The sequence below is a fragment of the Alligator sinensis genome, unplaced genomic scaffold (genome assembly GCF_000455745.1).
Source record: "Alligator sinensis unplaced genomic scaffold, ASM45574v1 scaffold687_1, whole genome shotgun sequence".
Classification (NCBI taxonomy): Eukaryota; Metazoa; Chordata; order Crocodylia; family Alligatoridae; genus Alligator; species Alligator sinensis.
Window position 1 is genome coordinate 305,979 of NW_005842662.1, and position 15,102 is coordinate 321,080.

General features: G+C 47.3%; 1 protein-coding gene across 1 annotated transcript; it reads right to left on the reverse strand.

The window, feature by feature from the left end:
- Positions 1–228: 228 nt before the first annotated feature.
- LOC112551922 lies at positions 229–2,107 on the reverse strand. The gene is made up of 2 exons (XM_025215703.1): positions 1,865–2,107; positions 229–480 (listed from the first exon to the last, which is right to left on the reverse strand). The coding sequence occupies exons 1-2, from the start codon at positions 2,034–2,036 to the stop codon at positions 308–310; spliced, it is 345 nt and encodes a 114-aa protein (XP_025071488.1). The 5' UTR covers positions 2,037–2,107; the 3' UTR covers positions 229–307.
- Between the last annotated feature and the right edge of the window lie 12,995 nt (positions 2,108–15,102).

The window sequence follows — 15,102 nt, forward strand, 5'->3', positions numbered from 1 at the left end:
GGTGTAGAACCAGGGGCTTTTAGATAGTTAGCTCCTAATTAGCTGCTGGATTCCCCTGGAAATCAAAGGAAATTTCAGGTATAAATGGCAGATGGGCGCTTTGGTGGACCTGGACATTATGGTCTAAACAGATAAAGGGTGGAAGAGGAAACACAAGCCCAGTGAAATGAAGTCCATTCTGATCATAGGAGGACCAAACTTAAACAAAAAACACCACACACATTGATATTGATGCTAGGGGTTTACTTTTAAGGTAGCCGTTTTAACTCTTCAGAAAGGATGATTTGGTGTCTGGTTTTTCCACCTCTCACAGTAAAGCTTTTCTACAGCACACATGAGTAGATAAACACCATCCAATTATACGTTCCTCTGGCTTGCAGGGAGTGTGCCGGCAATTACTGTCATTCCTCTTACAGTGGGTGGGCCGACAAACACCACGCTTCCATCTGCAGTGGGCTGGAGATTCCCCTAACTTAGGACCTGTGGGGAGAGAAAATTAACTTTACTCAATTAATTACACAGGAAAAGGGCAAAGAGAAAGGAGGGATGCATTCAAGTCAATGCCGATGCTGTACGTTGCTTCAGCTGTTGAGTGAAGCATGTGGCTGCATTTATGCATAAAAGGAGCAGGCCAAACTGTGTTCACAATTGGAATCACAGAGAAAGAGAGTTGGAAGGACCACCACGAGGTCATTTGACCCTTCCTGCTCCTCACAGCACTATTTTCACTGTCTAAACCATTCCCAAAAAAGTGTTTTCCTAACCTGCTTTAATGATCTATCAAGGAAAGAGATATCATGCTTGAACCAGGGTAAATGCCTCACCAGCATCTATAAAGTATTGGTGAGGGGGAAGAGTAGTCATCTAAAGGACTATTGTAGCACAAGAACATGGGGTATATATATATTCCCTACCGGGAATGTGGGGCTGGGTTTTGAGAAACTATTTTGATAAGAAAGATGAGCCATTTGGAGGTGAGTTTACAATGGAAATTATTAATGAGCAAAGAGCTGAGACCCTGGAACAGCTTTCCAAAGAAGTATATACTGAAATGCAGATATGCACATGCACACACACACGCGCGTACACATGGACACACACATACATATGCAAGGTTGCGGCTGAATACATTTAGGCACATGAAGCTTGTGATGCCGAGGACTGAGCAGAATGGCCCAGGAGGTCCCATTTTTTTCCAGTTGAGATGGGCCGATAAAAGGAAGGGGTGGAAAAAAAGGAGGCAATTATCGGTAACAGAACTGTCTGATATTGCCATCACTTTGAAAACATATAATTCAGTCAAATTCTGCACACCGCCGGTTGTCCACAGGTGAAGAGTTCTCTTGGTTTTTGACACCTTTAATTTGTGATAGTTTTCCCCTTGAGAATGTCCCACTACTCTAGCAGTTACCGGCACGTGACAGAGATGTAAGTCCCGTCTTACACTGTGAGTATGTCTCCCTTAGGCAGCCCCAGAAGGACTTGTAAAGGCTGATTTGGCAATAAAAAATATCAACGCTTGGTAGTGCTGGCTTACAAATGACTTTTGGAAAGGCCAGGGATCTCTCAAGTCACCTCTTTCACTACAGCTTCTTCAACAGCTCTCCCTAATCAGTCGCCGTGTAGCTCCTATGGCCAGCGTAATCAGTGCTGGATGGGATTTTCTTTTATTTTCTCTCATTTTAGGATATTATAGTCACACATATCACTGCTCCAGCATATAACTGTGCTTCCTAGGAAACTGGAGTTTTCTGGTTTCCAACTATAGTTGTGCCACTTATGCGTAACATTGCCCTTGCCCAGAGAGAGGACCCTGTCTATCCTTAATGCCCATCTCACATTAATCTCTATTGCTGTTCCTCACCTGGAAAGTCCATACCAGTGGCATCCTCTGCTTCCATGACCTCGGTCTCAGCTTCCTCTTCCATCTCATCCAGATCCTGTGGTTCAGCTTCATCCTGTGCTACGACCACGTCCTGAGCCTGGGCCTGGAAGACCAAGGTGGTAACCCCCAAGAGAAGGAAAAGGAGCTTCATGGCCAAAATGTGGCAGGGATCTCAGGTGTCTACAGAGAGAGAAGAACCAAAGACAGACTAAGGTCCTGTGTGGTGCATGCATGGAGAGCCCCTATATTTATGTATGTCACTAAGCAGAGGGAAGGAGCATGCGGGGAGATTTCAGACTGTTTCATGCCGAGATGATGATAATGAAATTGCTCCAAGCCCCCTTTGATGGTGCTTTGATGCTGTAGCCATCCCCTATCTGCTGACTCTAGATGTTGCTGCTAATGATCCCCCAGCCTTTCATCTTGTCCAATATTTACCTGATATTGCGCAGATGTCTCATCTGTCTCCGTGCGTTTCAGGAAGATGATGAACGCCGTTGTCTCTCCTCTTCTAAGGACAATAAAGGCAGTGTCTGATGACTACTGCTATCATCCTGGGGCCATATACAACAGGTGGAGCCCAGAAGGCTGGTAGCAAAGAGGCTCTTTGCCATTGCTATGTTTTCGGAGGGTAGCTTGCCCAAGATCCGAACACACTTGTGGCAGCTGATGGTCACTGCTAAGTCACAGTGCCTTGCAAGTGTGCCTGTGGTCAGTCTGTGTCCCTGAGTAGTGCCAATGCAAGGCTGATAGGATGTCCCTTGTTGCACCCCGTACCTGCCCTTCTACCCCATGCCTATGCCCCTATCAGTGCACGTGTACCATGCACTGCCTTAGTAAGGTAGCAAGATTGCATTAAGTTATGAGTCAGGTCCCCTGGATCCTGTTCCTGGTTCCACCATCTCCTGGTGCAGGACCTTGTTTAGGACTATTACAACCACATCCAAGAAAGAAAATCCTGATACCCAAAATATGACAGGGGTAGAATTTGGCAGGACTGAGCACATCAGTGCTAAAACCGAGCTAGGAATTAAGCCTTTTCTGCCAGAGGGTGGACATCCACACAAAGACCAATTGCAATTTTCATAGTGTTAGGGTGATGTTATAGTAGTCATAGTCCAGGAAAAAGATGAGAGGTAAGGATTGTTGTGGGTGATATCTTTTACTGGGTCAACTGTATGGTTGTGAGGGACAGAGGCAAGGTTTCGGGTACCACATTACCCTTCCTCAGGCCCCTGAGAAAATTGCAGTCTTCACTTTTACCTGGATATGTCCTTGGATATGGTCTGGCCCTAATCCACCCCTTGTCTCTGTCTCCTCTCCTCCACTTTATGGACAGAATTATATTTCCCATTGAGTGCCTATGTGGCAGTTTTCTAGGCATGCTTGTGGCATGGTTGTCATTTATATATAGGTAGCATTTCTGTTACCGCCTGTGCTGTAGATGTGTAACCGTGTGCCCACAGACTGAGCACACAACAGCCTGTGCACTGGCTCAGCACGTATGTGACTACATAGATTATCAAATCCCCCTGGTCAATAGGTGTTGAACAAGAGAGGAGATCCTGGCCAGGATTTAGCATGAAGACCCAAATGATTAAGCCAGTTGCTTAAGTGAGTCACGGGGGGTGGGGAAGGGGCTTGAGCCGATGCCTTCCTGATTTCCCAGCAGGGTACCAAGCCACCACATCACACCTTAGGCAGAAGGTCGGCTCCTCTCTGGTGGTCTTTATGAAGCTGGGTCCCTAGAGATCCATGATGAGAGATACAGGACCAAGAAATGGACCACAAGGCAGAGGGTTTGTGGCTCAGTAAGGTGGCATCTCCTATGGAAAGGAGCCAGCCCTGAGTCCTAGCCTGGACCCTTGCTCCTAAAGGGACTCTGCTGCTCTCCATCTATTTTAGCTAGTTACTATTAAGCGCAACGTGCAGCAACTGAGCTTCAAGAGGAAAGCTGGGGAAAGGGTCTGCACGCTGCCTGACCCCTGGTAGACAGGTTAGAGCACTTTAATAAGAAGCTGGAGAGCTGTAGCATTTAGCTACAGAGGTTTCCCAGGAAGGTGCAAGAACTGCTCAACTGTCAGGGGCAAAGCTAAGCCCTTTGTGGAGCTGGCTTTGGAGTAGGACTACTCTCTTGCTGTGTGTGTGACTGCTATAGCTATGGCCCGGGGAAAGGGCAGCCCCTCAGGTCCTAGGCAAAGGACACATTAACACTGCTGCAAGATCAAAGCTAGTCAAGGTCCTTCAAAGAATGGGAAAGGGAAGCTAATAATGGCGCGTGCAGTGCCTTTTACCAAGAAAAAAACCCAAACCAGTATCAGATGGTAAGATCATCTCCCAGCAAGGCTAGGGGTTAGATCATATGTCTGGAGTGGGGAAAGGACAAGTGAGGGGTTAAAATATCTGGATGTTTTTGAGGCTGTAGGGCCAGAAGAGATTCATCCTACAGCACTCAAGGGATTTGCAGAGCCATTGGCTATTATCCTCAAAAGTGCATGGAGATTTCATGGAGGCCAGCTGAGGTCCCAGAGCCTGGGAAAGGGCAAAGATAATGCCCATCACCAAGGAAGAGAAGAAGGAGGACCCAGGGATCAATGACCTGTCAGTCTGACCTGGATACCTGGAAAGATAGCAGAGCAGGAAAAAAGATGATGTCTAAGCACCAACCAATAGCATGGGGTAACTAAGAGCAAGTCATGCCAAACCAAGCTGATTTCCTTCTCTGACAAGGTAACAGGATTGTGTGACATACCTTGACAGTAGCAATGATTTTGAGTCTGACTCCCAAGACCTTCTTACGCCATCTAGGGAAATGCTGTCTACCTGGATGGGCTATGAGGTGGGTGCATAACTGGCTGGATAATCATGCTCAAAGCATACTCACCAAAGTGTAAATACAGAGGTAGCAAGTGAGAGTCCACTGGAGCTGTCCTGAGTACGTCACTATTGAGTATCATCATTAATGCCATGAGGAGAGCTGCATTTTGTAACTATTGCCCAGTGTGAGTCTTTGAGCCTTTTTCTGGATCTCGTAAGTGGAAATGGTCACAGGCAATAAGAAGAATGAATTGATCATGGCCCAGATGTTGCTAGAGCAGTGGGAACTACTCACTAAAAGGAAAGGCCAAAAATTAACGGGGGTGATTAAAAGACCCAACATTTAGTTGTGCAAAACAGTAATGTGTTTAGTATATACCCATCAAAATAGAGGACAAAATGGTCTTTGGTGATCAGTGACCCTGTGATTAGAAAGAGCACGTTTCAGTGAAACATACTTCATGTCTCAACATATCCTTGTCTGTTAATAAGCTTGATGGACTAATGTGGGGTTGTGAATGAAATAAATGGCGACTTCGATTTCAGCTGATGGTGACCACACATCCCATACCAGTTCCTAGAAAAAACTGAAAGGACCATTGATAATTAAAGGCAGCACATTGAATTGGCTGAGGTGGATTTATGCCAAGTGACCGCTTCAGTGGAGGAAAGCTTGATTCTTGATGCACTGTTCATCATCTCCTCTGTCCCATCGTTTCGTTGGCCAGGTTGAATTAGGAGCATAGGGTGTGGGACCAGAAGAGAGCTCCTTTGTCCTCAAGTCCTATTGAAAGCATCCTTTTTCTGAACTCATAAAACTCCTCCTAAAGCAGTTAGATTATATGTGTGCAAGCTGCTGTTGGGAAGTGCCTCTATACCCTCGATACTCTGCTAGGTAGAAACCTATCTCTAATTAATTGTGGCCGGCTTACACCCAACAAGAGACTGTCTGTCCCATAGATTAAAATCTTCTTCCACTATACTTTTTAACCCCTGGTTGTTGGTTCCACAGGGAATCAAACCCAGACCATCCAGCAGAGGCTAAGTCCTCAACACCACCAGTCAACCAGTCAGACACTAACCCCAGTCCCTCCCATGAGACTATTGACTAGGAGTCAGGTGATCAGGATGAACCTATAGGAACTGCAAGCCCCTAACAGGGAGACTATAAAGCCCCTCCTACTTCCTGTGGGATTTGTTCTAGTAACATCACTTGTGTGTGCACTTCTTGGACCTTTGCCTTGTTCCTGTTCGCTCCCGTCTGATCCCAGCCTTGCCATAGTCCCTGTCCCTGCCTTGTTTGGACCCCCTGCGTCTGATCTACCATCTGCCTGGACCATGACACCGCCTCCGACCTTTGGGGGTCAGATTTGATAGTCCACTGAGGTCCCTTCTGCCCCTAAACCATCTATGAAGTCAACCCTTGCAAGGTGATTCAGACTGCAACAGATACCTGGTGTGACCCCAGCCTACTTGCAATAATGCAATAAGTGTCTGCCCACAATCCGGTTGATCCTGACACTAATGTCTATGCAGACAACATCGACATCACCTCTCACCATCTGCTTTGCTTGGGGTCCTACATCACAGTCCTTCCCCCATAGGGCTACAGTGCAGGGGCTGGATGGGACATACTGACTTGGAGCAGAGGCAAGTCCTATAAGCAATGCGTTCTAGCTGCTCTGGGATGTGGGGTGCCCATGGGCAACCAAGCAAGGCTGCTAGGCTAGAAAGATGTATCAGGAATATCAGACAGGTTATGCTCCTGACTAGCAGGTCCTCTGGCTAAGCCAGAGTCTAGAAAGCCAAGAGAAGACACAAAGCCACTTTGGTAGTCCCCAGCCAAAGCTACACCAGCTTTACTGGCTGCATTTGAGTCCACACCAGAATCTCACCCTTTGGTTTAGGTTGTCCTAAGAACATTTGTCTCTTTCCTGAGTCTGAAGGGGGACAAAGTTTCCCTCTGATGTGCCATCTGCATAACAGCAGGTAAAGCTTGAGACAGATGCAGAGCTGGATGGATCACAAGCAATAAAACTAGTGTCAATAGACAGGGCCTTTTCATCAGGAGACAACCTTCACTCCAAAGCAACATCAAAGGGAGCTGAAACAATTTCATGATCCTGTTCCCTGCATGAAATGGTCTGAAATCTCCTGTGCTCTCTTTGCCTCTGTCCTCTCGCCGCACAGACTTTGCACCTGTCTTTGGTTCTTTTCTCTATGCAGAGACATGAGCTCCCAGCCATGTTTTAGCTGTGAAGTTTCTCTCCTTTCACTTGGGTGTTGCCTTCTTGGTCTTACAGGCCCAGGTTCAGGATTGAGGTTGAGGCAGAGGGTCTAGAGCCGATGGAGCCCACAGCCAAGGATGAGGTCAGGGATGTGAACATGGGGGACGAGGTAGACGTTATATACCTAGACTTCCAAAAGACTTTTGATCTAGTATCCCACAATATCCATGTGGGAAAACTGGAAGATTGTGGGCTCAGCTGCTCGATGGTTCAGTGGGAGGGAAACTGGCTGCAGGGTAGGACCCAGAGACTTCTCGTGAATGGATCTGTGCCGTCCTGGCATGAAGTGGCCAGTGATGTCCCTCAGGGGTCCATGTTTGAACCAGTGCTTTTCAACATCTTTATCAATGATTTGGGTGGGGAGTGAAAAGCTCACTGGCCAAGTTCATGGATGACACCAAGTTATGGGGCAGTGTGGTCGCACCAGAAGATAGGTTGCAGATATAGGCAGACCTGGACAGGCTCGAGAGCTGGGCAGACCGGAACCAGATGAAGTTGAACACTTCCAAGTGTAAGGTGCTCCATCTGGGGCAAATAACGTTCAACGTACATACAGGCTCATTGGTGACAGCTTGACTTGCACCATGACCGAAAGGGACCTACCATCAACCGATCTACAACTACCACCATCTACACCCATCAACCACCTACACCCATCAACCACCTACCGATCAACCATCGCATGAACATGAGCCGTCAGCATGAGGCGGTGGTCAGCAGGGCAAACAACATAGTGGCATGCATCAACCAATGCATCTCATGTAAAGCTAAGGAAGTGATTCTCCCATTGTACTCCACACCGGTGAGACCACAACTGGAGTACTGCATCCAGTTCTGGGCAGTGCACTTCAATAAGGACGTGGAAAAACTTGAGAGGGTCCAGAGAAGAGCCACCCGTATGATCAGGGACTTGCAAGGCAAGCCCTACAAGGAAAGGCTGAGGGACCTGGGGCTTCTTTAGCCTAAAGAAGAGAAGGTTGAGAGAGGATTTGATAACGGCTTACTGCTATATCAGAGGAGTGCATCAGGAGCTCGGTGAACAGCTGTTCACCAGGGCACCCCTGGGGAAGACCAGGACCAATGGGTAATCACTCCTGGAAGGTCGCTTCGGGCTTAATTCCAGGAAAATCTCCTTCACAGTCAGGGTGTCCAGACTGTGGAATAAGCTCCCTATAGAGGTGGTGCAGTCACCTATTTGGAGGTTTTCATGAGGAGACTGGACAGTCACCTCGCTGGGGTCACCTAACCCCACTTGTCCTCCTGCCTAGAGCGGGGCAGGGGGAGGGATGGACCCCATGATCTGTGAGGTCCCTTCCAGCCCCTAATAATCTATTAATCTATGAATAAGTGGAGGATGCTGGTATGGAATCTGCAAATGAGAAGAAGCAATAGAGATGAATGCGAGAGGGGCATGAATGCAAGGGGGATTCCTCTCACTAGCTCAGTGCAATGTTACAGGGTCTAATAAAAAACACGGTATCTCTGGAAATAAGGACATGCCAGAGTCATTTGTAGCATAGTCAGGAAGGTGTCAGATGCTGGCGCAGTGATATGCATCATTGTAAATACCTCAGATAAGAACGAGAATAAAAGAAAACTTTGTTCAGACACTCTTTACACTAGCCAGGGTAGAAGAGAGATACACTGAACAAGTAAGGAGAGTTGGTGCCAAAGTTGTAGTGAAAGAGGTGGCATCATAGATGTATAGGCCCTTCCCTTGGTCATTTATAAGCAAACACATTACTTAAAAGGAGGGTTCACAGATATCAGTGAGGTTTCTCCAGATTTCCACCAATGCAATTGGGAACTGAATTTGGCCCACACTCTTCACGTGTACATAAATCCATAAACCTGCCTGAACTGCTAAGGCAAGATACAGCAGTGCTGTTTACCTGAAGAAAGACTGCCTTTCCCTTCGCCTCTTTGGAAAGTAAATTACTGAGTGCTGAAAACCTTCTCTGTCTACAGATCTTACACCTCTGGGAAGTACAAAAGACTGTGGAAGGCAATGTGGTGTTTAGTGGATCTCGTGCTGCCACACAAATGACATTTGCTCAGGTGGTGCATGGGTGGTTTAGATAGACAAAGGCAAATAAAGCCTTCCTTTAAGACCTGAGGAAAACCAGGACTTAATTCATCCTATCTAAAGAGGAAGAACTGTTACTTTAAAAGTAGATCCCTAGTATCAATATCCGTGTGCATCGGGTTCTTGCATTTGTCCCTCCTGCAGTCAGCGTGTAGCAGAAATCCTGTCCTGGCTAGGGCCAAACAGGGGACTATTTTTGTTCTCTCTGACAGCGTTTAGGATTTCACCACTGTTCCTGCTGTGCATCAGGACAAACCTGAGCCCTCCTTCAGGCCACCCTGCCCTCCCAGAACAGCCAAAATCGGGTTGTTCAGGGGCTCACTCAAATCTATAGGGGTGAGTCCATGTTTCTAGAGTTCCCCAGATTGCCTAGTGCTCCAAGCCATGCCACATCTCACTTAGGTTTTGCAAACCCCAAACACAGCAGCAAACCTTTGCAGCTCCAGGGACCCCAGGCATTAATCCCTCTCTGTAGCAGGCTTTGCATCGTTCAGACCCCAGACAAGACCAGGGTGCTGGGCGAGTCACGTCCGAGGTGTCACTGCCTCTGGCTCCTTTATATAGGCTCTGCAGTACACAGGACTCGGTTTGTACTGGTGGGTGCCTCCAGCAAAATATTTGTAACGTGGTATGAATATCTGCCAGGCACAGTGTCAGGGGCATGACGATGTAGGGGCTTGGGGGTTGACTATAGGGGGTCAGGAGCAGGCGGGTCAGGTCTGTAAGGGACTTGGATATAGGTTATACACAGCTGGGGAGGGGTCAGGGACAAGGGGCAAGGGATCAAGACTAGAGTCACTAGCCAAGGGTTTTAGAGCAGCAGCTATAGCTGCAAAGGGCTGGTATATGGGCAATCATCAAGCTGAGCCATGAGCCCGGGTCTGGCTGTCACAGGACAGGGATTAGGGCACAAGGGGTCAAAGACCTGGCAAGACTGCCTGGGCTGACATCTGCGGGCAGGAAGCAGGATGAAGCCAGGAGGCAGAACCCAGGGCACGGGGACCAGCAAGCAGAACCAAGGCACAAGGAGTCAGAAGCCCAGGGCTGAGCAGAGAGGCATCTGCTTTGCTGAGTAGCCCGCTGCACACTGACAGAGCAGCTGCTTATAAGTAGGCAGCTGCACCCAGCAGGTCACTGGGGTTAGCTGGGAGTGGTTAGGCAAGCAACAGTCAGGCCCATGTGGGAAATAATCAGGGCATGCTGCTTGCTGCCCTTGCTTTTGACACACAGACCTGTCCCAGCCAGACCCATGCCACCCCTCTGCCAAAGCCCCAGGTGCAAGAAGTACGTAGGGATTGTCCACTACCCGTGGAGACACCAGCAAGCTGTTCCTATGCTCATGCCAAGGGGCAGTGGGTAGCTGAGAAAATGTCAGGGCAGCTCCTTGGACTGCTTTAGACTGAACCAGGGCTCATATGTTCCCTGAGCAGTAGAAGACCCCTTTCTTTTCCCCTCTCATCCTCAGCTGCTGCACCAAGGAAAGGGTTTGCACTTGGGAGACTCAAGGTTTGAGGGTGGACACAGGGCCCCGCTTGAGAGAGGAAGGTCTGATGCAGGACCACTCCCATCCAACACCCATTGGGAAGGGAAGCAGGGAGCTGGGGGGGTCCATACACCCTCCCACACACCACAGAGGGGATATGATGAGTGAGAGAAAGGGAGGAGCACAATGTCCGTGTGCTGGGCAGGGGATGGGGAATGGACAGAAGACAAATTTTTGAGGCAAAGGCGCTTACAAGGAAGCCCCTTTCACCACTGCTCCCTGGGGAACTCTGCATCCCAATCTGGGCCTGTGCCCCCACTTCGTCCCTTCTGGCTCCATCCTCCACTGACATTCCCACATGTCCAGTCCCTTCCCTGGGCTAGCAGAGGACATCAGTGCATTGATGCTGTGCTGTGCTCTGTAAGGATACACACACTGGAGGTGAAGGGAGGACTTTATGGTTAGCTTGGGTTTGCAGACAAGATGGGGGACCATCGATGCTTGTCTTGAGGAACATGGAAGGCGATTGTATTGTGCATTAGGATAGGAAAAAATAAAACACCACACACAGTATTGATGCTAGGGATTTACTTTTAAATCATCCATTCTAACTCTTTGGGTAGGAAGATTGGATTCCTGGTTTTCTTAACTCTCAGAGGAAGGCTTGTTTATATCCATCTCCTACAGCAAACCTGCTGGCGATTACACGAGCCGATCGTTTTTTCAAAGGGGAAGCATAAAAAGCGCCGGCAAACACCAAGTTGCGTATGACAATCTGTTGGACTTCCATGCGGTTTCAGAGCTGCAGGATGGGAAGATCAGCTGAGCTTAGTTACAGGGAAAGGAAGCCTTACTTACAGTGAACAGTCCTCTTTCTAAGACGAATATGTACAGACATGTGCACACACACATACACACAGAGGCACCTTAAATATACATACATCTGACAATCCAACTAGTTTTAAGGTGAACCTTAATAAATGTAGACAGAAGAAGCTTGTGAATCCATTGGACTAGACTTGGTGGCCCAGTAGGGCCATTTGTTCCTAGCTGAGCAGGGAAGGAATGGAAAGAAAGGAGAAAACTGGCAGGAATAAAACTGCCTAGCTTTGCTCCACGCTAGCTACATCTACACGAGATGCAGACTGTGTAGTAGCTTATTAATACTGCACAGGAGCATCGCATGGCATGAAGCATGATGCGACACTCCCGCACAGTAGTAATGAGCTCCTGCACAGTCTGCATCACCTAAAAGCCATTCGGCGATGCTACTGTGCAGTAACTCCAGGTACTGTGCATTTAATACTACCACAGTGGATTTGTGTCCCCTATGTGCTTTGTGGACTGGTTTGTCTGGAGGATCTGTCTGAGGTCAGTTCATGCTTCTGACAGTCCTTACGCCTCTCTTGTAGCACAACAGATCTTCCTGGCTGCTCACGGCCACCCCGCGTCTCAAAGCAGCCGGAAAACTTTGCTGATACAGTGTGCCCCTGTCACAGGCCGATATGTTGCCTCCTGGCTTCACCCATTGTCCTCTTGGTATAGGAATGTGAAGTTGGACCATTGAGCAGTATGGATGGTCAGGGGAGATGTGAACACGATCTATAAATGCATTCAGGGTTGAAAAACAGAAAGCAAGAAAGTCTTCATAAACTACAGGACAGCCCTGGTGAAGACCAGGTGAGTGTCAGCTGTCCACAAATATATCTGAAGGTTTCTAGATGACAAAATTTGGGAGGCATGGATTCACTTCCCAGTAAGAACTCATGCACAAAGCATCTAACTGTTTTTTAAGGGGGGGATTCATGAGTTAAAATGCAGAATTCTTTGTGGACCAGAATTGAGAGCAAAGAAACGCCTTTCTGGTCCTATTGGGGCCTGGCCAATAAAATGATGGGCTGGAAAAGCAAGAGACTATCAGCAATGGGGAATAGTTCAATATTCTTTAAATGAAGTATAATTTTGTAAAAAAAATGTAAAAAAGCATCTCATCCTATTTTATGCTCTATATTTAATCACCAAAATGCCTTTTGCGTGCCATATTTTGTCACCTGTGCTGGGGGTTGCCTACCCCTGGCCTGCGCATAGACACTTAATGCACATTAACACAGTAAGCATCAATGGAAGTGCATTAGCATGGCTACACATGTGTCTTAGCTATGCCTGCCTAAATGTAGTGTGCCTTAATTCATATAAATCACCTTAAAATGCCATAAACAAAGGTGCCTTTAGTTTATGCACCCATGACTACACATATAGGCACTTCCTCTATATATAAAATAGATAGGAAATCCCTAGCTGAAAAAGAAGTGACTTTGGTTCAGAAACTCATGCCTGTCAATCAAGCTTATTAACTGACAGGAAAATGTTGAGATGCATATTTTTCATAGAAATGCGTACTTTTTCTAAGCACTGAATTATGGGTTACCAAATAGTCACATGACTCCTCATCCAGTACTGTAAATGGTATATATTAAGGGTGTTAATTTTTCGAGGGCGAGCTCGATGGGTCTCGCTTTTCCCTTCGGTGAGAAATTCCCCGTACTCTGCGCAATACTGTAGCACGTGACAACTCCATCATTCTTTTCCCTTTTTGTGTGACCATTTACCTTAACGATACCTGAGAACAAGCCTAGCCGCTCACCCAGCCAAAAATAATTCAATGCCTGATGTTACAAAACACATCTCAAAAACATTTAGAGGATTAGATTATTTTACATTCTTCCCTATTGCTACTTATTACCTGGGGGTGCCATATCAGTGCAGTTCTCCAGTGCCATGTTCTCACCCTCAGCTGTTGCTGCCAATTTATTTATGGATTTTGCCTCTGTTTCATCCTTTCCCAGGAACCCATCCTAAGTTTGATTCTGCCAGGAAGAGAAGAGGAGACCAGAGAAGGTAAAAGAGTTTTGTAGCCAAACCATGGCTGGGAACTCAGGGTCTCTGAAGACAATGGCAATGCAAAGACAGACTAGTGAGATAATAGAGAGCCCCAGTTTTATATATGTGTCACTAAGCAGGGGGAGGAGAGCACAAGGGATGCTGTAATGTTTTAGGCAAGGATCCAGGAGAAGGAATGACTTTTTGATGTTGCTTTGATGTGGGACCCATCTCCTGTGCAGCCTGTCCTGTCTGTTGGCCTGGATGTTCCCACTTATGATCCACCCAGCTTCTTATCTCTTTTATGGTTTAACAGCAGTTGTGCAGATGTCACAACTGAGACATCTTCACCTTTGAAACAAAGACTAATATGTTTTTTATCCTCCTCCTTTGACAATAAAAATTACCACGTGCCAAGTGCTGGTGTTTCCTCCCAGGAGTCCCCTGCAGCCAAGATAACCAAAGTTGGGGGCAGTAAAACTGGTTTTGAGTCATGCCTGTGCTTTCTGAACTCTTCTTGGCCTCAACACTGCATGAAGCTCAGAGAAATGCTGAGAAGCCCCATGCAAGCCTCAGAGTCATAGCGGCTTTTGTGGCTGGTTGTGTTTGCTGTAGGTGTCGTTGTGTTCCTTCCTCGTAGCCTAAAGGGCCACTTCTGAGGCATCTACAGGGTGTTTTGGCACTTGCATGCCCAAAAGCATTCTGCTTCTGGATGTATAGCCCTGCTAATATGTGGCACAGTCTGACAACGAAAGGTGAAAGAAAGAGATCACATCCTTTTCCTGCAAGGAGTTGAGGGTTTGGGGCACTCAGCTGCGAACCAAGAGGGACAAGTTTCTGAGTCCTGACCAGGGGACATTTGAACCTGAGTCTCTCTGACCACCCTCCACAGCACCCTAGCTACCATCACAGTTTTTCCTCTGGTGCTGTGTTTGCATTTGGCTCCCTGGGCAGCTCTGAGAGGGAGGTGGGAGGAAAGGAGCAAGCCAGAGGGTGTGGAGCTCAGTGAAGGGCCTGGATGGGAAGGGCCCTTGGGTTTCTGCCTGGGTCTTTGACCCTGATGAGGCAGAAGCTTGGTTTCCCTCTACAAAACTCTCTCTCTCTATTGTTTTCCATGTTTAGTGGCTCAAAAGAAATGCTGGAGCAGGAAAGACTAGAAGGCCTCCCCCTGTGTCCCAGAGTAGCTAGTATGTACAGTAGGAAGGACTTGCCTCCTCTCTATTCTATCACGGTCCTCACCTATGCCCTTATTGGTGAATGGGCGCAATATAGGTCCAGCTAGATTGCCACTGTGTACATCTGGGAGCTTTCACCTGTGTCAGGTAAATCCCGCTGGAGGGGAACTCAGCCATTTTCAAACCCATGGAAAGGGATCATGGGGACAAAACAGGGGCAGAATGAGGGCCACAGTTAGCACCATCTTAACCAGTCAGCTCATGGCTCCTGGGAAAATCAGTGACATTGCTTAGACCAGTGATTCTCAACCAGGGTGTCATGGCACCCTGAGGTGCCTTGAGCCTCTTTCAAGGGTGCTGTGGGGGGTATAATAACATAATATTAGCACTGTTAGACATTATAAATATGATTATATTTATAAATGATATATTGATGATTATATATTATAAATATTATAAATATGATTCACAAAATTATATATTATAAA

Coding starts and splice junctions, on each gene's coding strand:
- LOC112551922 (XM_025215703.1), bottom strand. CDS start 2,036: ATGAAGCTCCTTTTCCTTCTCTTGGGGGTTACCACCTTGGTCTTCCAG. Junction 481..1,864: donor CACTGGTATGGACTTTCCAG/GTGAGGAACAGC, acceptor CTCTCCCCACAG/GTCCTAAGTTAGGGGAATCT.